Source organism: Sabethes cyaneus, chromosome 3 (genome assembly GCF_943734655.1).
Source record: "Sabethes cyaneus chromosome 3, idSabCyanKW18_F2, whole genome shotgun sequence".
Classification (NCBI taxonomy): Eukaryota; Metazoa; Arthropoda; class Insecta; order Diptera; family Culicidae; genus Sabethes; species Sabethes cyaneus.
Window position 1 is genome coordinate 249,451,027 of NC_071355.1, and position 24,943 is coordinate 249,475,969.

The 24,943-nt window shown below is 41.9% G+C and overlaps 5 protein-coding genes across 5 annotated transcripts; 2 read left to right on the top strand and 3 right to left on the bottom strand.

The window, feature by feature from the left end:
* The first annotated feature begins 5,403 nt into the window (after window positions 1-5,403).
* LOC128741905 (palmitoyltransferase ZDHHC3-A) lies at window positions 5,404-8,780 on the top strand. Its single transcript, XM_053838017.1, has 2 exons — window positions 5,404-6,160; window positions 6,324-8,780. The coding sequence occupies exons 1-2, from the start codon at window positions 6,045-6,047 to the stop codon at window positions 7,015-7,017; spliced, it is 810 nt and encodes a 269-aa protein (XP_053693992.1). The 5' UTR covers window positions 5,404-6,044; the 3' UTR covers window positions 7,018-8,780.
* A 6,708-nt stretch (window positions 8,781-15,488) lies between these two features.
* LOC128741060 (pyroglutamyl-peptidase 1-like) lies at window positions 15,489-16,152 on the bottom strand. Its single transcript, XM_053836637.1, has 2 exons — window positions 15,946-16,152; window positions 15,489-15,878 (listed from the first exon to the last, which is right to left on the bottom strand). The coding sequence occupies exons 1-2, from the start codon at window positions 16,150-16,152 to the stop codon at window positions 15,489-15,491; spliced, it is 597 nt and encodes a 198-aa protein (XP_053692612.1).
* A 587-nt stretch (window positions 16,153-16,739) lies between these two features.
* LOC128743594 (pyroglutamyl-peptidase 1-like) lies at window positions 16,740-17,714 on the bottom strand. Its single transcript, XM_053840196.1, has 2 exons — window positions 17,274-17,714; window positions 16,740-17,216 (listed from the first exon to the last, which is right to left on the bottom strand). The coding sequence occupies exons 1-2, from the start codon at window positions 17,478-17,480 to the stop codon at window positions 16,800-16,802; spliced, it is 624 nt and encodes a 207-aa protein (XP_053696171.1). The 5' UTR covers window positions 17,481-17,714; the 3' UTR covers window positions 16,740-16,799.
* Window positions 17,715-18,146: 432 nt separating this feature from the next.
* Window positions 18,147-20,134, top strand: LOC128742914 (uncharacterized). The gene is made up of 3 exons (XM_053839410.1): window positions 18,147-19,066; window positions 19,124-19,922; window positions 19,982-20,134. The coding sequence occupies exons 1-3, from the start codon at window positions 18,222-18,224 to the stop codon at window positions 20,087-20,089; spliced, it is 1,752 nt and encodes a 583-aa protein (XP_053695385.1). The 5' UTR covers window positions 18,147-18,221; the 3' UTR covers window positions 20,090-20,134.
* Window positions 20,135-20,159: 25 nt separating this feature from the next.
* On the bottom strand, window positions 20,160-21,036 carry LOC128741061 (pyroglutamyl-peptidase 1-like). Its single transcript, XM_053836638.1, has 2 exons — window positions 20,634-21,036; window positions 20,160-20,564 (listed from the first exon to the last, which is right to left on the bottom strand). Exons 1-2 carry the CDS (start codon window positions 20,832-20,834, stop codon window positions 20,160-20,162), a joined length of 606 nt encoding a protein of 201 aa, XP_053692613.1. The 5' UTR covers window positions 20,835-21,036.
* Window positions 21,037-24,943: the final 3,907 nt, after the last annotated feature.

A 24,943-nucleotide genomic window follows, 5' to 3' on the forward strand; every position in this document is an offset into this window, starting at 1 on the left:
TTATTGCCGTTCATGTCGCAAACACTATCATTCAGCCATTTCTTTACTTCTTCCGAAGACGGATGTTCCTCCAAAGCTTCAGCAATGGAACTCGCTAAAGCTAGTACATCTAAATCTAGAGAGTTGTCTTCATCCCTATCCAAAGTGAAATGAGGATATTCATCGACCAGATTCTTCCAAGAACCTTCAATAGTTTTGCGCGAAATTTCCTCCCAGGACTGATGAAGCCAGTTTATCACATCGCATAATGAAATTTTTTTCAACTTTTCTTCGAATGCTAATTCTTCCTTATTCAAAAGTAAATGTAACATAAGCTTATTTTTATATCGCTTTTTGATAGAGTTCAGTACCCCTTGATCCATAGGTTGACCGAGCGATGTAATGTTAGGTGGCATGTATAAGACTTTAATTTCACCATATTCTAGAGCATCACCACCCAGGTAACCAATAAGCATTAAAATAAGCAGTAAATCAGTCGTTTATTAGCATCCCTGGCGTTTTATACTGCAGGTTGTTGTTTATCAGCTTTTTGACTGCATAACTGTTGTAAATTGGCATGCACAATTCTATTTAAATTCTTCTTGTTGGTAACTAGCTGCAAATAAGCATTGTCAGCACTATAAGAGGGCTAGCAGTAAAGTAGCCGCATATTTTGCCAAAATAGCATTTAAGTAGCATTTAAGGCAACTTAAATGCTTATTGGCTTGCTTTTAAATTGCATTGGAAATGCTTATTGGTTACCTGGGCACCATCGTGGTGTGCAGAGCAATTATCGAGCAATAATAAAGCACGCGCGTTACAGTTGTTTTTTTCAGCAAATTCTTTAACTGAAGGAACAAATTGTTGAAAGAACCACTCTCTAAACAGTTCTCTGTTCATCCATGCTTTCTTGGAACTTTTGTAGTACACTGGCAATAATGACTTGTCTTTGGGAAGTGCTTTTGGATTTTGTGCAGTCCCTAAAAGCATTAACCCATTATGACCCGGGTATACCTAAATTTGGACCAAATGAAGTGAAACTCTGTAATCTATTATATTCTGGCTCGAATGTGTCGGGAAACGCAAAATCGTCATTTGGAATGCTTTCAAGGCCAAAATATCGCAGGTTAAATATTTTATAGGCTCAGTTTCAAACAAACAAATCACAAAGTTTTTTACAGATTTCTTATCGAATTTTGTGATAGACTTTACATATAAATACTAATTTACATGTCAGGTAATGTTTTGTCACTAAATGTAGACTTTTTCATGCGTTTTGGAGACAAACATTTTTTCGCCATTTTTTCAACTTTTTTTCCGCCATTTGTCACAACTTTGCACTGTTGAAAATACAGATGAAATGACAAAAACTGGCAAATTATATCACACACACATCAGATTGATGTCTTATCTCTCTTGTAGTGATATATTAACAATGCTAACTATTGAAATTCAGCAGTAAACAGGTTTTGAAGACGAGGTATGATATATCATACGCTGGGTCATAATGGGTTAATGGTAATTTATTCGACCCATTCATATTACAGCATGGCATAAATGTAACGCGAGATTTAATAACTTTCCGTCCTTCGGCTATGTCTTCATCATGTAAAGCTAAGGTTCGCGATGGCAGCAACTTGAAAAAAAGTCCTGACTCATCAGCATTATAGATTTCATGTTTTTCATATCCATTAGCCAATATAATCTGCATGAGATTACACTTGAAGGAGGTGAACGCTTCAACATCTCCAGACACTTTCTCACCGGTAACATTCAGCATTCGTAATCCATAACGTTTCCGAAATCTGTCATACCAACCGTTCGTAGCAGCAAACGTTACTTTGTCGGAATATTTCTGCTTTTTCTGGAACATCAAGAACATCAACTCCGCCTTTATCTTCACAGCATCGGGTGTAACTGTATGCTTTTTATTCCTCTCCTGCAACATCCATACAAATAGCGCTTCCTCCATATCAACAAATCTGGCTACCTTTACCGTACGTCTACCTGTTACGCCAGTCTCTCTGAGTCGGTTTTCGGCTGTTCGAATTGATTCTCTATTGCGGGAAATATTGAGAACCGTCGATTTGCAAACGTTGAATCTTCGTGCAATTTTGTCAGGAGAGAAACCATCCGAATCCAGTAGGTTGATAATTTCAAGTTTTTGCTCCAAAGTAAGCGTGACATGTTTTCTTTTCAAGCTGGTCACTATATTCTCTTTATTTTCACCAGCAGGTAACCTAAATTTATGACGTGCATTAAAGCTACATTCGATGAAAGTGAAAGATAAATATTACCTCTTCCCAGCGCTAACGTAGTTAATTTTTTCCATGTTATGCTTTTCAGCCAGCCACGTAGCCAGAGGTGGGGGCCAGGAGCCCTATCTTGGCACCTAATGCATTATATGCATATCTTTTTGCTTATAAAAATAATACATTACAATACATTTAACGTATTATAGTTCTAAACGCAAAAATATGCTTATAAAACAGTTAAAATCAAAATTGGGCCCCCGGGCCCCCCCTTCTGGCTACGTGGCTGTTTTCAGCTACTGATTATCAACGTTTAATCTAAGAAAAAAATTTCGCCGGTTGCACCTGCTAACACGAAATATCAAAACAATAACAAAGAACAGGGCGCCCAGTTTATTTATGTCTCAACATATTTAGGGTTGCCAGTTGTTCAAATTAAAAACGAACCCCGTTAATTTGCATGAGCAATCGTTCAAACTAACGGGGGTCCACTGTACTGCTTGATGCCAAGCTGACGTTTAATTTGCATCGCACCACTGCAACAGAACTTGCTAAGCCCAGTACAAAAAGCTACCAAAAACTTATCGTTTTTGATTCAAACGTATGTTTTTTTACCGGGAAAACAAAAACAAACGTGTAAAATCAATGTAAAATCTTATATAACAACAGCAACAACAAATCGCGCGTTGATGTGTGCGTACGGGAAACGTCAGCAAGCTCAATATCGAAGGTTTCCCGACAGCTTGGCTTCATCGCTAAGATTGCTCGTGATTTCAGTGATCCTCACTGTCTGAGAGGGTGCCAAGTGTTTCACTTGTTAAGCCAGTGGCCGGTCAATCCGGCAAAAAGGCTGGTTTTCCAACATATGAAGCCGGATTTGTACTTTTGCCTGCCCAAGTAACAACGGTAGCTGAATTGCAAGAGCAATGGTTGTTTACGGGTTGGTTTAAGGCGATCGAAGCTGCATAAAGTAAGCACTTAAATGGTGTTTAAATAAGCGATGTTTAAACTACTTTAAGTTTTTCAAACCAGTTCTCTCCCAAAAGCTGATAAACAAGCTTAAAAGCTTAAAGTGGCTTTACAAACTTCAACTAAGTTTTCTTTCGGCTCACAGCACACACACTGTCAGGTCATAGAATTTCGCAATTTGGCTGACAGCAAAAGTTTGTCAGTTATCGACATTATCGACTGCTTCACGCTAGACGGGCTAGGCTTCAGGAGTAAAGATATTCTCACTGTCTGTTCTGCAGATGCAAATGGGGCGGATCTTACGGTGAGTGCTTATGGATCAAAAGATGGCGGGTTCAATTCCCGGAAAAGACATGCATTCTTAATTAGCTAGAAGCTAGCTTAATTATACGAATTAAAGTTGTTCGAAATTAAAAATATCGCGTTCGAAACATGTTCACAGCAAAATAAAAAAGGCCGCGTTCCATTTTTTAAATTTAAAAATAGATTTTTTTTTTTGGCTGCATAAAGGTTGATGAAGCGTTGATTAAGCGACTGGAAAAGCACATTGCAAAACTATTTCTCGTTCTAAAAATAGAATTGATAGCATTGCGCGAATTGGCATTTAAAAGCGCAAAAAAGTTTCTACTGAGCTTCATTGCAGCTTCGAAAGCAGCTATTAATTAGCCTGAAGCTTGATAAAATCACCAGATTTAGATGTTTAACAGCTGAAAAAAGGTATTTATTTCTAAACCTAAACCATAGATCAGCCACAGGTTGAATAAAATCAGTTATAAAAGCGTTTGATCAGCCTGAAATTGTTACTTGGGAACGATCATTTCAAATTTTCACTTAAGCCCCAAGATTCAAAAACCAGTCACTGCGCGAGAACGCCGTTCGTCTGCGCTGGCGCTATTGTCAGATAATAAATATACAAGTAAATAACATTGTTGAATTTATAGCAACCCGCTCTGCGTAGCGCGAAGACTACACCAGGGGATGCCAGCGTTTTTTTCATGTGCTAGAGGTGTCATTGCAACGTTGTTTTGTTCGAAAATTTATTCGAAATGTTACGTCTGTTAGTTTGTGCTTTAAGAGCATTTTGCTTGGCATTTTGAGTTGTTGTTTTAACCTACCCAGGTAACCAATAAGCATTAAAATAAGCAGTAAATCTGTCGTTTATAAGCATCTCTGGCGTTTTATACTGCAGGTTGTTGTTTATCAGCTTTTTGACTGCATAACTGTTGTAAATTGGCATCCACAATTCTATTTAAAATCTTCTTGTTGGTAACTAGCTGCAAATAAGCATTGTCAGCACTATAAGAGGGCTAGCAGAAAAGTAGCCGCAAATTTTGCCAAAATAGCATTTAAGTAGCATTTAAGGCAACTTAAATGCTTATTGGCTTGCTTTTAAAATGCATTGGAAATGCTTATTGGTTACCTGGGTAGTTTTAAGCAAGTTTTAGCTAAATTCAACCTATTTACAAGTAAACTAACTTAAGGAGACTCTAAGTATAAAATTAGATTTACAACGTAGGCGCGGGAACATTTTCTGGTTGGTATAGCCATTTGGAGCAAAACCAAGATTTGAATCACCGTAAAGCGCACATTGAAAATGCATGGGACCATCACTGACGTTCCGTTATACGATACGTTGCCGTTGATGCTCGGTGATGGTCAGTGTGATTCCAGCTTAAAAGATGTTCCGACCAGGGGGCTGATATGACGTCACATTTTCGTTGCTCACATGAAAAAGGCGGCAAACGCAAAGCGATTTCGCAAAACGAATTTAACTAACCATTTTCACAGTTTCATGTATTTCGCATTAATTGCCTGCCTGGCATTGGCTATGTGATGCTAAAACCTAGGCTAAAATCAAACTATAACTAACAAAATTTAACAATTTACACATCCGACTCGGCTGTCAGCTTGAGCCCATCTATGAAGCTGTCAGCTTGGGCCCGCTCTATGTTGGCTACGTTTTTTTTTGTACAGGTTGGTATTGGAAGCGCCATTCCCGTGGTTCCGACTCCTTCGACTTTCTTTTTGACTTTTGGCCACTTGGCAGGGTTGAAATAAAATTCGAGCAAACAAACATTAGTGTCATCGAAAATGTCATTATGCTTTCCCCTCCATAAACCATTTATGTTTCAGGTCCAGATCGCAACATACAAATTTGGTCCAGCCAGAGTGAAAATCGCATCAAACCGTAAAAAAAGAATATAGTTCAGTAATTGAGACTTTAGCTGAGTAATAGAGTAAGAAAAGTTTGATTTTAGTTTGTATAGTTGCTGATTTAAAATGTAATTAACATGAAAACTGTAAACTAATGGAATCGCACCGTAAAACTTTAGTGAATTTATCAAGCATGCGCATATGTATTGGTTTCCATATTTCAACATACGTGCAAGCAGTGTATCATGGTGAACTGTGGTAACGCATAGAAGTGTCTGATTACCTTTATGCTACCGTCGGTCGCAGAGAAAAGGTGAAAAAACTGTATCCAGAACGTACTTTCCACCCGAATCGAACTCCGGCAGCCGTTCAAGTGCATAGTGTGCTCCGTACCGGGAAGCCAGACGAAGTTCACCGGTTCGACAACATGTCTGAAGGTGTTATGCTTCGTTTGCAGGCACTGCATCGATTCGATTGGTAAATGACCATTAAATCCGTCTGCCCATCGACGACACCCCATCAACTTAGCATACATTAACAACAGCACAACATTGCGGGACCGAAGAAGAAACGATACTCTGCGTATAGTAGTATCTCGCCGGGTGGAAGGCGCAGCGGAACGATATATTACAGGTATTTGAATTTTTGACAAAGGAACAGTGCGGGGTGCATCTCAGTCCTCTGCACACAATGGGCTTCGTAAAAGACCCTTGCGGAATCGTCTGCGTTCTAGTTACCTATCTGGCAGTCGTATATGCCGACTATGTGGTGACTCGATGGATTATCCTGCAAACCATGCAAAATAGGTGAGCGTTCGTGATTGTTTCTTATCGTGGTTTTTTTTTTATCTATTTCGGTGTGACCTGCTGCGTCATTTGGCAAAGCAAAATAAGTTTTTTTTTGATAACCCAATTCGTTGTTATAAAAAAAATCATTTATTCCTATCCCTGTTTTTTGTAATCATTCCAGCCTCTGGGCGCCCTTCCACGTTGTTCTCTTCAATACAATCGTGTTTCTGCTGGCTATGGCACATCTGAAGGCGGTCCTGCTCGATCCGGGCACGGTGCCCCTACCTCAGACACGCATTGACTTTTCCGATCTTCACTCGGAACGAAATTACAACCGCGAACATGAAGAGTGGACAGTTTGTACTCGCTGTGAAACCTACCGTCCGCCTCGGGCCCACCACTGTCGCATCTGCAAGCGCTGCATCCGCCGAATGGACCATCACTGCCCGTGGATAAACAATTGCGTTGGCGAACGGAATCAGAAGTACTTCCTTCAGTTTTTGATGTACGTGTGCGCACTGGCTGTGTACTCGATTTTCCTCATCATAGCTTCATGGGTGTATCCGTGTGAAAACTGTTCCACCACGGTTCCGGAGACGCAGAGCCGCATGCTGCACAGTGTCCTACTGTTGCTGGAGTCAGCTCTCTTCGGACTGTTCGTGATAGCAATTATGGTAGACCAGATGCATGCCATCCTGTACGATGAAACGGCCGTGGAAGCAGTGCAACAAAAGGGTCCCTACCGAAGTCATCGGCCAAAAATGGCCCTACTGGCGGAGGTATGCGGCCGAGGTCATCCAGCGATGTGGCTGCTGCCGTGCACCAGTCTCAATCGGAAGCATCACGACGTACCGCTGCTGAGCCACGACGTCTAAGAAGGTGACTTTGGATCGTTCTTATTATTGTTTTACGTTTATTCTGTGGGTATTATGTTCCGACTTTGTGCAGAAATGTAGCACTTTACACGGTCTTTGCAATGACACAACATTCTAGCGTCTTGGTGGACAGCTACTTAATCGAGTAAAATTGCGCGTCGTTCAAGGCAGGACGTGTGTGACCGTTAAAACAACCGAATATATAATGTTTAATGTTTTTACTTGTACGTATCTATAAAGTTATGTGGGGGATGGTATTTTTTGTAATCTTTTTCTATGCAAAAGTTTATAGACTGCAAACTGAAGAGACCAGACGATGCAATACGTAACGTAGACCGTCGGGAAACAGTTCAAAGTTTGTTCCTTTTTCTATCCTACTTGTGCTGCTCATTTATAGATGCAGGCGGCGAAAGTTTTCTATTTTGATATAGCAAGCTAATGTCTGAGCTCTGAGCGAAAAACTCAAACAAAAAGATTGCTAAAGCACGTAGAATATCTTTTTTTTTTTTCTCTTTAAATTCAGGGATGTCAATGGCTTCCTCTGCTAAAGTTTTGTTTGTGCACTCCTTTTCCTATAACGAATGATTGCTAGTTATTTCGAGCATTCCAGGGCATCCCGACGGTACAGTGGCCGGTAGACCAGCAAAGCCGATCTGGTAGGTTTAGTGTTTTTGAATCTAGCGCAATTGAGCACTGATGGCGTTAAGCTAATACGGCGGTTTCACCGTAGAATATTTTTACCAGCACCACCTTAAAGTTTCAAACAATTTTTAAATCAGCATTTGATCAGCAGATGTTTGCACAGTACGAAATTGAACGACACATTTTACATTTAAATATCAATCTACGTAATTACAAGGAATCACTCACATAGCCGTACTTCATTAATACTTATTTGCTCATTTTCCCAGATTAGTTTTCGCTTTTAGGATGGAACATAAACTACTTATTGATTATTTAAATTGTTGATTAATTTTAAGCGTCTCTCTGTTGTATATTTTTTTTACTTTCCCTAATGACAAGATTTAGGATTCGAATTTAACATCTGGTGGGTGCTTAAGTTTTATTTGTAATATATTTAACCACAAATAAAGTATTTGACAACCCGAAGAGAGAGCGGGTTGTAGATTTTATTAAGCAATAGTGTACCAGCGAACAGAATTAAATTAGCTTTTGTACATACCTATTTTGTGAATGATAATCAAAACAAAAGAACTCTGCAAATTCGAGTACAGCGCAAATTTTTGCTTATTTAGGACACAAATTTTATTAAGTGTGTATTTATACACAATTCAAAAGGAACTAAATATCCCGAGCAGAAGTGTAGTGTAAATTTAAACATTCAAGCTATTGTTGCGTAAGCGAACTCAGATGAACTAAATATTGATTGCAGCATTCGCTAATTGCTCTGTTTGGTAATCGATAACTGAATGTTATAACACGAGATCATGATAAAACCTAAGTGTAGCGCTCCAAGTCATTATACCCTAAAACATATACCAACTATAGTAGTGAAGCAAAGAAGTCTGAAATTAATAGAAGTCAAGAAAAGAAAACGAACAATACAGTAGGTATCCAGCTCGTCGAGCCCGTAATGCAGTGAATTTCGCATTTTATATTTATAAACAACACAAAGATTACAGTAATATGCATCATACTCATTATCTAAACACGTGTGCTACTGCCGCGCATACACTGTCCTCTGTACTGCCCCCTACCAGGGTAGTTCTTGATCCTTGAAAAATGGCAACCGATGTTAAAAAGAGATGTGCTATAACTTGTAAATCCTAGATGGTTTTGACTTTTCGTAGAAAATAGTGAGAACACCAGAATGTCGATACATGATGATACAATTACTACAACATTGTTCAAAATTATGATATTTAATTTTCAATTGTTCGAGTAATTACAACCTGCAGAATAGTTTTCGAAAAAGAATTTCTAATTGATCTAACGCAGGGTATTCGCTTTGGTCCGCACTTTTCGTAAGATTCAAATTATGCTTTTGATTTCAAAATCTAACTGACAACTTGGAGCCGGAAAACGACTGTCTAAAGCAACCTGGCAACATACGGTTATCGTAAAAATAGAACAGGATCTCAAGGGTACTCGTAAGTGTTGTAGTTACTGCTCTTTTGTACGGCATTTACATGAACATTCCTCGGCTAAACATTCGGCAACTAGACAACCCGCGAACTGCCGAAAACTACGCGCGCATGAGGGATGAAGCTCTGCCTTCTTCCTGTGGAGCTAGATGCTTCGACCCTCGAAAACGGATGGAGTAGGATACGCTCGGCCGTCAACGAGGCCGCAACCGCGGTGCTAGGTGTGGAGACCTCGAGTACACGAAATGCTTGGTTTGACGGGGAATGCCAAGAAGCGATAGAGAGGAAAAAAAGAGCTTGGGAAAACTATCTGAGCATATCCACGAGAGAGAATTTGGCCAAGTATCGACGAGCGAGGAATGAGTTGACCGCGATCCTGAGAAGGAAAAAGCGCTAGAAGGAGGACAGAGATCGTGAGGAGCTAGAACAACTATTCCTTCCAATGACACCCGCAAGTTTTACGAGAAGGTGAACCAAACTCGCAAGGCCCACACACCAAAACCTGACATGTGTAGGGACGAGGAAGCAATCTAATCACTAATCATGTAGTGCAGAACACTAATGTCTAAGAACCGCTAGAAACGGCACTTCACTGGCTGATTTCAAGGATTTGGGAAGAAGAGAAACGTTTCGGCGACACTCTCAAGTCCTTTCGAATCGCGCAGAGGGTTACGGCAAGAAGATGGACTGTCCTGTATGTTATTCAATATCGCTATTTAAGGTGTGATCCGGCGAGCGGGCTTCGAAACGAGAGGAACGATCTTCAGCTAGAGTAGCCAACTCCTAGCCTTTGCAGACGATCTCGACATCATTCGCCGCGATTCTACATTCCGATCGGGTCCGTTCCGATCAGAAGCTTCCCGATCGACGTGTGTTATAGCATACGTTGTATTCCGATCGAAGCGCAATTTCCGATCGTATCCGGCTACAATCGCTATGTAGAATAGAGGCGATTACTAGAAACCGTGGGACGGCGGAGGTAATCTTCGTCAGACTAAAAACTGAGACTACGAGAATAGGGTTACAAATTAATGCGTCTAAAACCAAATATATGGTAGGAAGAGGCTCCCGAGAAAGCAACGTTTGCCTCCCACGGACAGTGACTATTGACGGCGATGAACTGGAAGTGGTTGATGAGTTCGTATATTTGGGATCTCTGGTCACCGCCAACAATAATACGAGTAAGGAGATCCAACGACGCATTCAAGCTGGAAATCGAGCCTCCTTTTCCCTCCGCAAGACATTTCGATCTAGGAGCATACGCCGCCGCACAAAGCTTATCAGACCGGTAGTCCTCTACGGACTTGAGACAGTAACTTTGCTTACGGAAGACATACGTGCACTTGCCGTTCTTGAACGAAGGGTGTTGCGGACTATTTTTGGCGGAGTACAAAGGGAAAGCAGAAGTGGCAGAGGCACTGCTTGTCGAGATTCCCATCGTACACCTGGCGAAAGTTGGGAGATTATGGTGGGCCGCCCACGTTGCAAGGATACCGGACGACTGTGCAGTGAAATTCGTTCTCTTCAAGAACCCCACCGGCACCATGAATAGAGGGGCTCAACGTGCTAGATGGCTCGACCTGGTTGAAGCCGACTTGCGTGTTTCGAGACGCGCACCGAATTAGCGACGAGTAGCCCAGGACCGAGTACAATTCTTGATACGACAAAAGCCACCCATCTCTCGGCTGATAAAATATATATTGTGCAATCCACCAGATTATACAAAAGGTATGGACTGAGGAGGAACTACTTAAGTACCATATACCCTATTTACAAAAAGGGTCACAGCAATCACCGAGGCATTACTCTCCTCAATTTTGCATGCGAAATTCTCTCCCTCATGCTGTTTCTCAGATTGAAGCCGTTTAGGGTGGCAACTACCTGAAAAAACCTGGAATTGTCAGGGAATTTGAAATTACCTGGAAAAACCTGGAATAATCAGGGAATTTTTAACAAAATCAGGGAATTTTTCAAACAACCCCAATGATCGATTCATTGAGTAGTCAAAAACACTTAGAAATAGATAAAGAAGTACGGCACACAAGCGATAGATTGGGTTATCGATAATTAGCTCAGTGTTTTGCAAAGGGCCTTATTCTGCGAGGCAGGTGAAGTGATTAACAAATTTAGTTTGCACTCACTTCGCGCGTTTCGTTTGGCGTTAGTCAAGTCGAATCGAATGACATTGAAGTTTCAGGACAGACATTTTGCGGCGTGCGACACAATTCGCAGAACATCGAAGTAAATGCCAGTGGCACCGCAGCGAAATTCGGTTTTGAATATGAATATGAATATATGGTACTACCACCTGCCTTAGCAGAACATCCGTTCATAGCAATGAGCCTATCATGTCAAAAAGAGTTGAACATATTCAACGATTGATCATGCTTCCCAACTCTTGTATGAAGGGCCAAAAGGGAATTGGTCGATAAGCAACATCACTTACACGTACCAGGGACTTAGAGAATCTCCTTCCAAGGGCTAAGTCACCTGAGTCAATCGTTGAATAAACCGTCTTAATGCAGAATGACTCCAGCAGGTGGGGAGAAGAGCCCGCTCATTATCCACGATGTGTTGTTAATCGGGCCAAGATTAACCCTAGAAAGTTGACTGTTTCACTCTCCCTAGGCCCACCGCTTCAAACAAGTGCTCTGATGGACCCTCCCTCTTCCCGATTCTAGTTTATTTATGAAATGTGGTATTTATGGGTAAAAATAGAACAATCTCACCAACAGTCCTTCGAATGGAATAGAGTTGCGTCCTTTTAGTTTCCATAAATGCTTCTAATAATTAATTTAATTTTTCTTCTGGTATCCAATATCCATGTGCAGTATTAACACTGGCCAAAGTTTTCACTATAAAGCAGTAAATGCTTCATAAGCTAAAACGAAAAAAATAATTAATATAACTTATATTATGCTTACCAGATCGTGTGGCTCCACCGTCTGTCCAAAACCTCGATTATGAGATCAGGCTGCCGGGAACCACACAGTATCGCACCTCCTAGCTTGGCTACTCAATAGAGCATTACCGGGTATGGCCACGTGGAGGCGCTAGGTAGGGGCTTGGGATAGCTAGAGCTATATTGGACGCTCCTCATTTGCCTTCCCCATTTCATACCCCGCAGCAAAATTCGGTTTTCGTTGGAGAAATTCCACTGACTCACGGCAGTACATAAACTTGCCATACTGTTGTAACAAATTGTAACCGAAATGCGGGTGTAGCGACCCTACCTTCTACGTTACGAATTTTTGGCTCTATCTTGGACACGGAAGAGTAAATCCCGATCAATCCATGCAAAGTGAAATAAACCGCGTTGGTCAGAAAGTAGAACAGCCACCAGTGGTAAAGCGAAATTAAAAATTAGCTCAATTAAACTTTTTTGCATGGCTTATGGCTCGAAGAACGAACATTAAACATACGAACATTTCCGCATGGCTGGCAGGAAAAGTACCACGGCGGGTTCGAGAGCTAGCCGCAATGGGCACTAAAACTCCGCTTGCGCCTGAGTTTGCGAATAAACTTGCGCGGGAAAAAGAACAGATGAGGAACTTACGGGAGGAGTGTAATTTGCTGGTCGGCAGAATAAGAGAAAGTGATTGAAGAATTCGCGTAGGGAAACAGAGTAGGTGGGGAAATTTTTCTCAATACCTCGTAGATTGATAAACCATTCAAATATCAATGATCGAAACACATTTTCAGTTAAAATTATATCGCAATATGAAACCTAGAATTTTATTAAACACCGGGAAAAATCAGGGAATTTAGTTTTTCGTATCCAGTTGCCACCCTGCCGTTGCAGGCAACCTTTGTTAGCGAATACCAGTGTGGTTTTCGAGAAGGACGCACTATAACAGATCAAATGTTCACCTTACGACAGATTCTCGATAAATTCCGGGAATACAACTTGTAAATTCACTATTTGTTTATAGACTTCAAGACGGCGTACGATTCAGTTAAACGAAATGAGCTGTGGCAGATTGTGCTTGAACATGGTTTTCCAGCAAAACTGATTAGGCTAATAAGTACGTGCTACTCTTGATGGTTCAAAATCAAGCATCAGGATAGCGGGTGAGACATCGGACTCGTTTGTGACGTGAGATGGTTTGAAGCAAGGTGACGGACTATCGAATTTGTTGTTCAACATTGTATTGAAAGGTGCTATTCGCGAAGGACAGGCGTGCAGAGAAGCGGTATCATCACGACATCGATATCATTGGTGTTAATCGTAGAGCTGTGGAAGAAATGTACATGCATCTTAAAGAAGAAGCTACGAGGATATAGCTTACCAAAACAAAATATTTGGTGGCTGGCTGGTAAAGAGCGTGGTAGCCCCTCGGATGTTGGAACTGTGATAGATGGAGATATTTTTGAAGTAGTCGACGCATTTATTTACCTTGGTACGTTAGTGACATGTGACAACGAAGTGAGTCGTGAAGTAAAAAGGCGGATAGCGGCTGCCAACAGGGGCTTCTACGGATTACGTAGCCGGATGAGGTTCCGTAGCCTGTGACTCCGCACAAAACACGCGCTCTATAAGGCGCTAATTTTCCCGCCGGTACTCATCGGCCACGAAGTGTGGAGGCTGAAAGAGAGCGACCGACGAACTCTTGGCGATTTTGAGTGTAAGATCCTGCGATCAATTTTTGGCGGTACATTAGCCGAAGTAGTGTAGTGACAGCGCATGAATCATGAAATATACCAAGCATGTAAAGATACAGATATTGTGAAGCGACTAAAACACGGCAGGCTACAATGGGCTGGCCACGTAGCAAGGATGCCGGATGAGAGACCAGCGAAAGCAATATTTAGCAGAGAACCTGACAGAGGCTAACGGCTTCGAGGCAGACCCCGTACCCGTTTGATGAGCGCTGTTGACGTGGATGCTAGAGCAGCAGGTGTTAGGGGCGGCTGGAGAGCGACCGCTCAAGGCCGAGAAACGTGGAGACGGCTCCTGAATTCGGCAGGTATTCGATAATCGGGTTGTCGCCGAGAAAAGGAAAAGGACGAAGATATTGTGGAGCCTTTGGAGCTCGGGACAATGTTCAATAGACTTGATAATCATCCTTAAGATAACACTACGTAAACATCATTTAAGACGAAGAAGCAACCCAAGTAACATTTTTGTTGTATAATAGCTTATCAAGCACTTGTTCTACGGGAGTTAGCTGTACAACAGTTTAGTAAGCTATTATGCAACAAAAATGTTACTTGGGAATGGTCCAAGGCAACTCCCTTGTAGCATACCAGATTACGATTGCAGAAATAGATCGAATGTGCATGCCTAGTCTCACTTTAGCCAAAAGTTAATCGTCACGCAGTAAAGAATTTGCGATCTTTTGAGACAACGAACTTGTGTCATTTTTTCTAGCACACTTCCCTAACACAGACATCAGATTGGACTAGGTTTAATCGCGTTCGTAAGAAATCTGTTGGCACGAGGGGACTTTGTCACTCTCTCTGGCATACTTCCCAAGCAAGGACATCAAAATGGTCTAGGTTGAACCGCGGTGTTAAGAAATCTTGTTGAAATAAGGAAACTTTGTCACTTGGTTTGGCTTACTTCCCAAGCACAGATATCAAATTGGTATAGGTTTAGATCATCGTTAAGAATCTTCCAACCAATCACGAAGCGAGAATTCTGGTAAAACATAGGCTCATTATTTTCAATTTTTCAATAGTTCAACATCATGAATCCATACTTTTCTTCATTTGGGTCAATTCTTAGAAGATTTTCCGATCGATTGATGTAAGAATATTGAGAATCGATCGGAAAACCGCTGAGCTATTAGCGCTCAAAACTTTTCATTTTTCGTGACGCTCGCATTTTTCGATTTTTGGAATGACACCCTATCTCAAAACTTGCCGTAAGACGTAGTCCTACGTCAAAATAACGTGCGCCTCTCGCGGACAGCGACTATTGACGGCGATGAACTGAAAGTGGTTGATGAGTTCGTATATTTGGGATTGCTGTTCACCACTGAAAATAATACGAGTAAGGAGATTCAACGACGCATTCAAGGTAGAAGTCGAGTCAACTTTTCCCTCCGCTAGACGCTTCGATCAAGAATCATCCGTCGCCGCAGAAAGCTGACGATGTGCAAAACGCTAACCAGATCGATATTTCTTTACGGACTTGAAACTGTAATCTTGATTACGGAAGATACAGACAGCGGAGACTAGCGTAGGCGTATGAACCACGAGTTGCATGCACTACTTGGAGAGATTTCCAAGCAGGTGAGCAGCGCGTTTTGTTACCAAAGAAACGGGCAATAAAAGAAATTTAATTTTCGGAATTGATTTATACTACAAAGGCTTTAAATTGTTTTACCGGCACAACCACGATTAATAATATCAATAATATTCTCACAATTTATGTTTAGCATCAAGCTGTTTCATGCACTGATGCAATATTTGAAAAAGAATGTCTTTGGTTTGCTCGGAGCTGTAGGGCCTGTCAACGTCCGGCACGTGAACGAAAAGCGTCCGCTCCTGGTCGACTTCCAGTGATTTGAGGTAGATGTATCCACACAGATATGTGCCTACTTCCGTTGAACAGCAGCATCGGACATCGCCGATGGTTAGCTCTTTTGCGATGAAATCTACGTCTAGTTTCGTCTGCAGACTGAGGCGCTTGCCGTTTTTATTGAGATCATTTTTACGCGCCAAACCAGGCCGGCAATAACCCGAAGTGTAGGCGCATTTTTCCAGATTAATGGTCTCGATACCACCATGAACTCCAGCATGTATCACCAGCTGTTAAAAAACTACTTTTAATTTCAAACGGTTTAAACGTCTGCTTGTTTATTTTTGGTTTTACTACCGTGGGTTCACCTTTCCAAATTTGAGGCACAACTTCATCCACCGCATCGAATTCCACTGGAACCAATAACTTGTCTATTCGGTATTGCACATATTTAAATTCATACATATCGGGAAGCAATTTCACAGCTTCCCAACTGGGATTACGGTCCGTATAGCCAGCGAAAAGACCAAATCCGGTCACGACAATATTTCTTTTGCTTGACATAACACGATGGAACATGAGCTACTGAAGACACACAGAAACTTAGTCATTACTAATGGTATTATTGTTGATTGAAATTTCGTATGTGCATATTTCGTTCAAGGACGTTTGTTAGCCGGTTATTTGTTATCTACCTTTGCAGCTTAACCCATTATGACTCAAAGTATGAATTTTCATATTTTGCTTGAATGTCGTTAACCCATGTGTTTTTTCATTCTTTTTGTTAAAGTTCCCCGATTTGGATGTCTTAAAATCGCATCGATGCTATAGACATATTGAGGTATACTGGGTTTATTGAGGTTGGTTGGTTTTAAGCAATTTGTCCCAACTTTCACAACGAATGCCCGGTTGCAACTTGCATTCGCTTTAAAAGTTGTATAAAAGTTTGCAATATTTAATCTAATTTTCTAGTTTACATTATTCTCTTTCTCTGTGAGAACGAGATATCAAGATGTTCAATAGAAAATTTTTCATTGTATATAATACAAATCACTTCAGTTATATTATTACAAATCTTGCTGCTGTACATTTAAACCATCAATAAACAAGACAATAAATAAGACTACAATAAAAATATATTTATAAACCACAATTGCAATCAATCAATCAATATCGCGGTAAAGTGTCAATTCCGATCGAGCCAAATTATTCTACAGCTTATGCTTAGCATCTAGCTGTTTCATGCACCGGTCCAACACACGATAAAGAACCTGTTTGGTCTGTTCGGAACTATAGGGCCTGCCGATGTCCGGTACGTGAACGAACAGGGTCCGATCCCTGTTGACGTCCAAAGATTTGAGGTAGATATATCCGCACAGATAGCTGCCTACTTCTGTTGAACAACAGCATCGGGCATCACCGCCGAGGCTTAACTCACCGGCGATGGATTCCACGTCAAGGTTTGTTTCCAGAACAGCGCACTTGTCGCTGTCGCTATTTTTAAGCGATACCTTATCGCAAGGCAAACATTTGTTCGCAAAATCCGGCCGACAGTAGCCCGATGAGTAAGCACACTTCTCCAGATTAATGGTCTCGATGCGGCCGTGAACACCAACGTGAATTACTAACTGCAAATAGACTGCCATTTATGTGAGCTGTACTAAAGTGTATTTGTGAACTATTACCGTAGGATTTTCGTTCCAGATTCGGGGTACCACGGCATCCACCGCATCGTAGGTTACTGGCACTTGTAACTTTTTTATTGGGTATTGAACATTTTTGAACTGGTACGTGTCGGGTAGTAACTTCACAGCTTCCCAGCTGGCATTGCGCTCTTCATGGCCAGCGAATGGACCAAATCCGGTTACGAAAATGACCTTGTTGCTTGACATCACAACAAGCTCCACCCACGATGGAGCACAATCTACTACCTACAGAAAACAGAGCCGCCTTCTCCGAGTGGTGCTGGTGTGATGCTGTGATGCACTACACAAATCCGGATTGTATTCACGCTGAATGTTGGTGTCGTCGCACACTGTATGGCAATTTTTTAGAAAATTTCACTGTAAAGCGACAAAATTGTTTGTCCTAACATTGTATATCCAAATGATTAGGCCATGGATTAACGACGATAGAGGAAAGAACGAGGAATGACAAAGATGAAGTCACTTGAATATGAATGAACTTTTGACAATGAATGAAAATCAGGAAGACCAAAGTTGCCAGTGTTTCAGCCTCGCCGTGGATTGAGATTTATTATCGTATTTATTTCAACGATTTCAACAGTAAATAAAATATAAAACTAATTACCTAAACCATTAAATACAAAGACGAAAACACGAGGTTGGTCTAAAATGTTCTTATACCGTTTTAGTTTGCATATTTGCATATTTACACGTTCTTTTCTCGATAGAATGATAGAATACTGTTATATTGCATTTGACCACGTGGGTTTCTAAATGTCAAAATCACGTGCATTTTTCTCAACAAACCAACCAAGTGCAGCTCACTTTTTATTACCGCATTGTTCATTCCGTTTCGTAAGCAGCTCGTGCAATTAAAACATTCTTTCTCAAACTTCATAAGTTCATAGAAAAAACTAGTTATTCTCAGTCGCAAAATAGTAAAAAAAGATGTTTAAAATACTAAACTCGCTGAACGGCATAAGCATAGCGGGCAAAGCAAACCGCTACGGGCCGGTTAATTTGGTTTCGCTCCTGCACAGTACATTTCAACCGCGCGATTTCCAACTAGAAACAGTGGTTCCCGAAAACGGTACACCAACGCATCGCTTTTCACGGTACATTGCCCACAGCAAACGCGACTGGAAGGACCCGACCCAGTACAACTTTAAGTATTCCTTTTTCTATCCGGTGTACCGTCCGGATCAGTTTCTTGAGCACCTGAAATCGATCTCTAACCATGATATAAGTAAGTTGATCTGCTTGACAACGGACATCCGGAGCAAGTCGGATGTTCGGTTATACACCGACGTGCTGAACGCACTGGACGAAGAGTGTGAAGACCGGGTGGACCAGTGCAGTTTTTACGAGCTGGTTCGATTGCTGCATGGTTTCATGTATTTGCTACCGACGAGAATCTTTAGGTTGAAAACCTATCGGAAAGCAATGCCCAGATTGGTGGAACTTTTCAATGAAAATCGCAACGATAAGGATTTCATGAGTGTTGTTTTCTTTCTCGGGCTGTGCAAGAGGGACGCTTATGGAGCCCGATTGCTTGATCGGTTCCTGAAGGATCATATGGAAGAATTCTTCGATCAGCTAGCGCTGATGGATTTCGTTGTTTTGGCTGATGCTTGCTTTAAGACTGGTCTGAGAGTAGAAAGTGACCGATTTGCATCCCGGTTGCAGCAGGAGATCGGTGACTTCGAGGGAAATGACGTTACTGTGTTGGTGGCGCTGCTTAAAAGCTCCCAATTGTATCAGGTTCAAACCGATAAGATTGTGGAGAAGTTGAGGTAAGAAATGAGGAATATTTTTTTAAAACTATAATTTACTTGTGAATACATTCGTAGGAAAGTTTTGCGTAATGATGCAAGTTGTTTTAGTTTTCAAGAGCTCACCGATTTGCTAAAATACCTATCTGAAAGTCGAATAAAGGACGATGAGTTAAATCGTTTACTTCTGAATACAAGTGTAAAGAGACTTAACCACTCTTCGCAAAGCTTTCGACCTGAAGATTTGGCCAATTTTCTCAGGAGTTGCTCAAAATTGTCTATCCCGTTCGAAGACCTGGAAATGAATCCGAAACAGTTGACCGATATAGTTTTTAATAAGGTAGACAATGGAGAATACCAAACCATACCGGACACTCTAGTTGACACCTGTCTATCACTGTGGATGATGGGACACCAATCGATAGATATGCTATCGAGTATATATGGAGATAGGCAAATTATGCAGTTTTTCAAGCAAAATCGCGAGAGAACTGAACCCCGCCGGGACTTATTATTGGCATGTGCCGAAATTGAACGTCCCGAGTCGTTTAAAATTATTTCCAAACTACCAACAGTGAAGGCAGCCAATCTAACCAGATCGGCACCGGAAAATCTAGTTCAAACCCGTCCAGGACTGCGGAAGGTTAAAAGTTTACTGGAAGGCATGAGAGACGAGTTGGGTATAAGGGAAATGAAGTACAATTTGCCGATCAAGTTTGTCAATATTGCCGGTTTATTGCTGCAGTTGGAAGACGATCGATTCTTGAACGTGGAAGTTTTAGAATCAGAGTACTGTCTGTCAGATGATCGAACACCAGCGGGGATGATGAATTTGAAGTTGCGTCTAATGAATAATTTTGAAGTTGAGAATACCATGGTAAGTTTTAAACTGAGCGCCAAAGAATCGTAGTTATTGAAGAAACTTTTACTTTTTAGGTAAATATGCTTCAGATGGAATCGGATGAGCAACTTACACAATTACTGCGGGATATTGTTCAAAAGATTCCGACAGAAGAGTCAACGGAGAATAGAAAAACTGCATAAATTACAATAAAACTTTTCAACAGTCACAGTTAAGGCTAAAAAGCTGGGGGCTAAAATCAAGTGTTAAAAATTATTTATTCGAATTTGATTGAAGTTTTTCCTTGGTATCTAGTTGTCTCATACATCGATCAAGCACCTGGTACAGAACGTCCCTGGTCTCTTCGGAAGTATACGACCCAACAACATTCGGCACGTGAATGAAGAGCGTTCTACTTGGATCGATGTCCAAAGATCTGAGATACATATATTCGCACAGAAAGCTGTCCATTTTGTTTGAGCAACTGAGACAGAGTTCGGCCGCAATGGTGTGCACATCTAGTTTCGTTTCCAATATCGACCCACTGCTGTTGATTGTAATTTCATCACACGGCAAACATTTGTTGACAAAATCTAGTCGATGGTAACCCGAAGAAGAGGCACACTTTTCCACGGTCACCGCTTCGATACTTTCGTGGAAGCCAATGTGAATGACTAGCTGCAAATTAACCAGTATTAATTCGGTACATGCCCCGTATAAACAACACGTGTCATAGAAGTGTATTACTGTCGGTTTTTCGCTCCAGATTTTCGGTACAACATCATCCACCGCAGCGTAGGTAACCGGTATCTGCAACTTTTTTACTGCATACTCCTCGTTGTCCAGTCTGTACACAGCGGGAAGCAATTTAACAGCCTTCCAGTTGGCAGCGCGTTCTTCTCCATCGACCGGAATAAACATTGTCACCGTGATTACTTTGCTGGACATGATTTCCGCTTACAGGTACCTACTATTTTAACCTTCTTTTTTAATTAAAACTCAGTAGGAAACAATTAAAACTCGGGTAGGAAATAATTTTTCATCTATGTTCAAGAATCGATCGCATTTGTCACCTGCTAAATTGATTCTAATTTTGCGTTACGATTTGTTTCAAATTGATTACATTATATCTACTTTTACGAGATTGATTGATGAATCACAGTGTTTATAGTTTGAACGTAATTGGTAGAATGACGTTTATTGACGTAGGACTTACGTCTTACGGCTGGTTTGTTTGGGTAGGGCCAGGGGGGATCTATCGGTAAGGAATTGTGAAACTCACATGTAAAGGGGCAGGCAGGTGACCATAATTTTTAATGCCGCTCTTGCTACTTTTTTTCTTACCAATTTGCTGCTCTTGCCTGTATATGTAGTTTTCGAAAAGTTTCTTAGTTTGTTTTATTTACGCTAAAAAGCAAATAAATGCATTATCGGGATCAAAATAATACAAACGACAATTGCGCTGCGTGTTTGGGTTTGAGTTTCTGTCAACTGCAGCAGACAAAAATAGAGTTGCGAGTCCCTTGGCTCGAAATCAATCACACGCCGTTTGGTCCATGACAGTACAAACGTCATGGACCAAACACCATCTGCGGTAACGCACACATGTATGGAATGTGACAGCAATAGATCCCCCCTGGGTAGGGCGTCATTCCAAAAAATCTATCTCAAAAAGTGGTCAGGTTTTGAACCTTGATAACTTAGCGATTTCCTGAACGATTTTCAATGCATTAACCCCTATCGATCGACAAATCTTCCTTCCATTTTGATATTGAAATAATAATAAAGTCTTGCTTTACTTTACTTCAGCGGTAACGGTCCGTTGCCGATCCTGAGCCTAACGAATTATGATCCTCCAGTACTGTCGGTCTTGGGCTACCATTTTCCAATTCCCACAAACACCAGGTGAATGTGCATCATCTTCGACAGCGCACACGCATCGGGTGTGGGTCTGCCTCGAAGTCTACGTTCCCAAGCACTCGTCAATCAGCTTCCTTTAGTGTCAATGATTCATGTCCGTAAATGGCCACCGACAGGATGCGGGACTTCAGCTGGTTACGTAATCCGTAGAAAGTCGTTTCACTTCGCGGTATCCCGGAGGGCTCGATCGGAGGCAACCGAGACAGACACTCTTCTAACTTCGTACGTTTCCTACATGCTCTACGGTTGATTCCAATGATGTCGATATCATATCATCATCCGCAAAGCCAAGCATGTGAAACTTCGTGATGATAGTTCAATTCGTTCCCAAGTAGCACACTTTAGGTCCATTTAGTTGGCGTAACTAGATTACAACTGAAATTAGTTATAATTCGGATACCATAACTACTTTGTAACAACCGTGCTAGTAGGGTTTTTACGTTTGCTCTTCGTATTGCACCTTCCAAAACGCTGTTGAATAGCAGGTTAGAGAGTTCATCGCCTTGCTTCAGCCCATCCAACGTAACGAAAGCGGCTGAAGAATCAGCGCACCTAGTTTCGTCGGAAAACCATATTCTAGCAATATCTGCCACAGCTCGTTTCGTTTGACTGAATCGTACGCCGCCTTCCAGAACTTGTCTAATAGCTGCAGGGTAAACATCTGAACCATCGTAAAGCGACTCTCACGAAAAGCAGCTTGGTACTCGCGGACGAAGGACTCCGCTAATGGTCTCAGTCTGCAGAACGGAATACGGGAAAGCACCTTATAGGAATTGTGCAATGTAATTCCTCGATAGTTTTTACATTCGAGTCAATGCCCCTTTTTGAAAATTGGGCAAATGAGGCCATCCAACCACTCTCCGGCATTTATTCTTCCTCCCAGAACCTGACCCGGCAATGATTCGGTGGATTGCTTCGTATAGTTCGCTGCCCCCTTTTAGAAATTCAGCCGGGATACCGTCCTTCCCAGCAGCCTTGCCTTTTTAACCTTCTCCTGTGCTGGTGGCTCCACAGTTTGGCCATCGCTTACAATTCTTATCCTGTCCCTGCTGATCTCCGCGTTTACCTCTCCATTCAACGGTATCTGGAAGTGCTCCTTCCACCTGGCTACTTCCGCCGTTTTGTCAGTAAGCAGGTTGCCAGCACTATCATTGCACATCATAGGCATGGCAAAATTCCTGCATCTCATCGTTTTGTAAAAACTCCGTGTGTCGTTGCTGACGTATAGCTCCTCTGTGTCGGTGAGCACGTGCTCCTTGTACTCGCGTTTTTTAGACGATGGATTCTTTTTTCCGCCTCTGTACCTCTCTGTTTTGACGCGTCCAGACTCCTGGGCTGCTTCGTTTAATCTGTCACTCTCTGGCATTCGCCTTCAAACGAGCTTTTACGCTGCCTTCCACCTCTGCAATAGTAGTTAGAGTCTATATTCGGTCCCCGAAAAGACCGTACATCGATGACATCCGGAAAGTGTCGATCGTCAATCAAGACAGATCAATCATGTGTTTAGAGCTATTCTCCATTTGGATGCCTCCAAGTGTGTTTCCGAATATTCAAACGTGGAAAGTACGTTCTACAGATCGCCATTCCTCTGACCACGGCAAAATTTATGAGCCTCAGACCGTTATCATTGGTCGACAGATGAAGGCTATGGTCTCCCAATGAGTGGACGGAAGAATTCCTCCCTGCTGATCTGCGCATTTGCATCTCCGATGATGATTTTCACGTCATGTTTTGGGCACTCTCCAAAGGTCCTCTCGAGCCTGTCGTTGAACTCGTCTTCAGCATCATTGGATTTATCGTCTGTCGGTGCGTAGACGTTAATTAAACTGTAGTTGAAAAATCCATCTCCTTCTGTTATTTACCATTGAAATGCTCATCGAAGAAATGCTTCCACCTATCAACCGCCTCACGCTTGTTTGTGACTAGGGTTCCCTCCTCTCTGTCACATATCATCGGTGTGCATCCTTTACGAGAATAGTTAACCTTGTCATAGAACTTGCACGTGTCATTAGTCCGGAATAGATGTAGCTCTTCACGTTTTCTGCCCTCCTTCTGCTGCTATTTCCTCCTCAGGATCGTACTTACTTGTGGGCATTCCCCGTCAAACCCACTGTCATAGAACTTAGCTCCACAGAAAAAGGTAGAGTTTCATCCAGCAGGCGCGCGCAGTTCTCGGTAACTCTCGAATTATCTAATTGCCAAATATTTAATTGAGGGGAATGGTGTTGTCCGTTGATAGTTTTGGGCACACCTATACTGCTACCGTGAGGTGCCCTAACTCCGTGTGGCCGCTGTTGACTTTAATTCCAGCTGCACGGAATTAGGAGCCAAAATTGACCGCACGGAGTTAGGGCATCTTGTAGCAATCAGGTTTATTAAATCGGTTTGTTCTTGTAGTTTCGATAAGTTTAGCAATTAGAGCATGTGCCACTAGAAATTATGGCTAGTTGGCTAACTTGTACGCAAGGATAAGACTGCACTAGGTAATAATTCGAGTCGATATCCGCACCCCGTAGGGCACGTATGTCGGTGATGTTCGAGAAAACCGACTATCGTTGAGAATGTGACCGATTCGGTGCAATGATCGTTGATCAGGTGATCTCCAGCTGGCTTTGGAGATATCTTCGTGGCCTATAATGCCACGACGTCGATACTCTCGCTGTTCCAACAGCACACTGTTGCCACCCACGAAATTCAGCGATTTGTTCCAGGTTCCAGGCATTCCATGTCCTAATTTTGTCACCTTTGTCGGTGCCGAATAATCCGAGTCGAATTTCCTCGATTATTTAGTAGTATTTTTAGACTTACATAGGTTGCCTTATTAGGGCCATGCTACCAAGACTCATTTTGCTGAGACGATGCTACTTTTCTCAAGGTATGTCCGATCCACTTCCATGTTCACAAATTTCTGTTGCCAACGGCCGTTGATGACGTCGACGTCGTATCTCATGCATAACGATGTGAAACAGAAGCGGTGATAAAATACAACCCTGTCTCACGCCAGTAGTAACCCTTATGGGGTCGGACAAAGTGCCGTTGTGCAAAACCTTGCACGACTACGCCTCGTACTGATCCTCGATGAAGTGGACTAGCTTATCTGGAACTCTTCTACGTCTAAGTTTGCTCCAGTTGCTTTC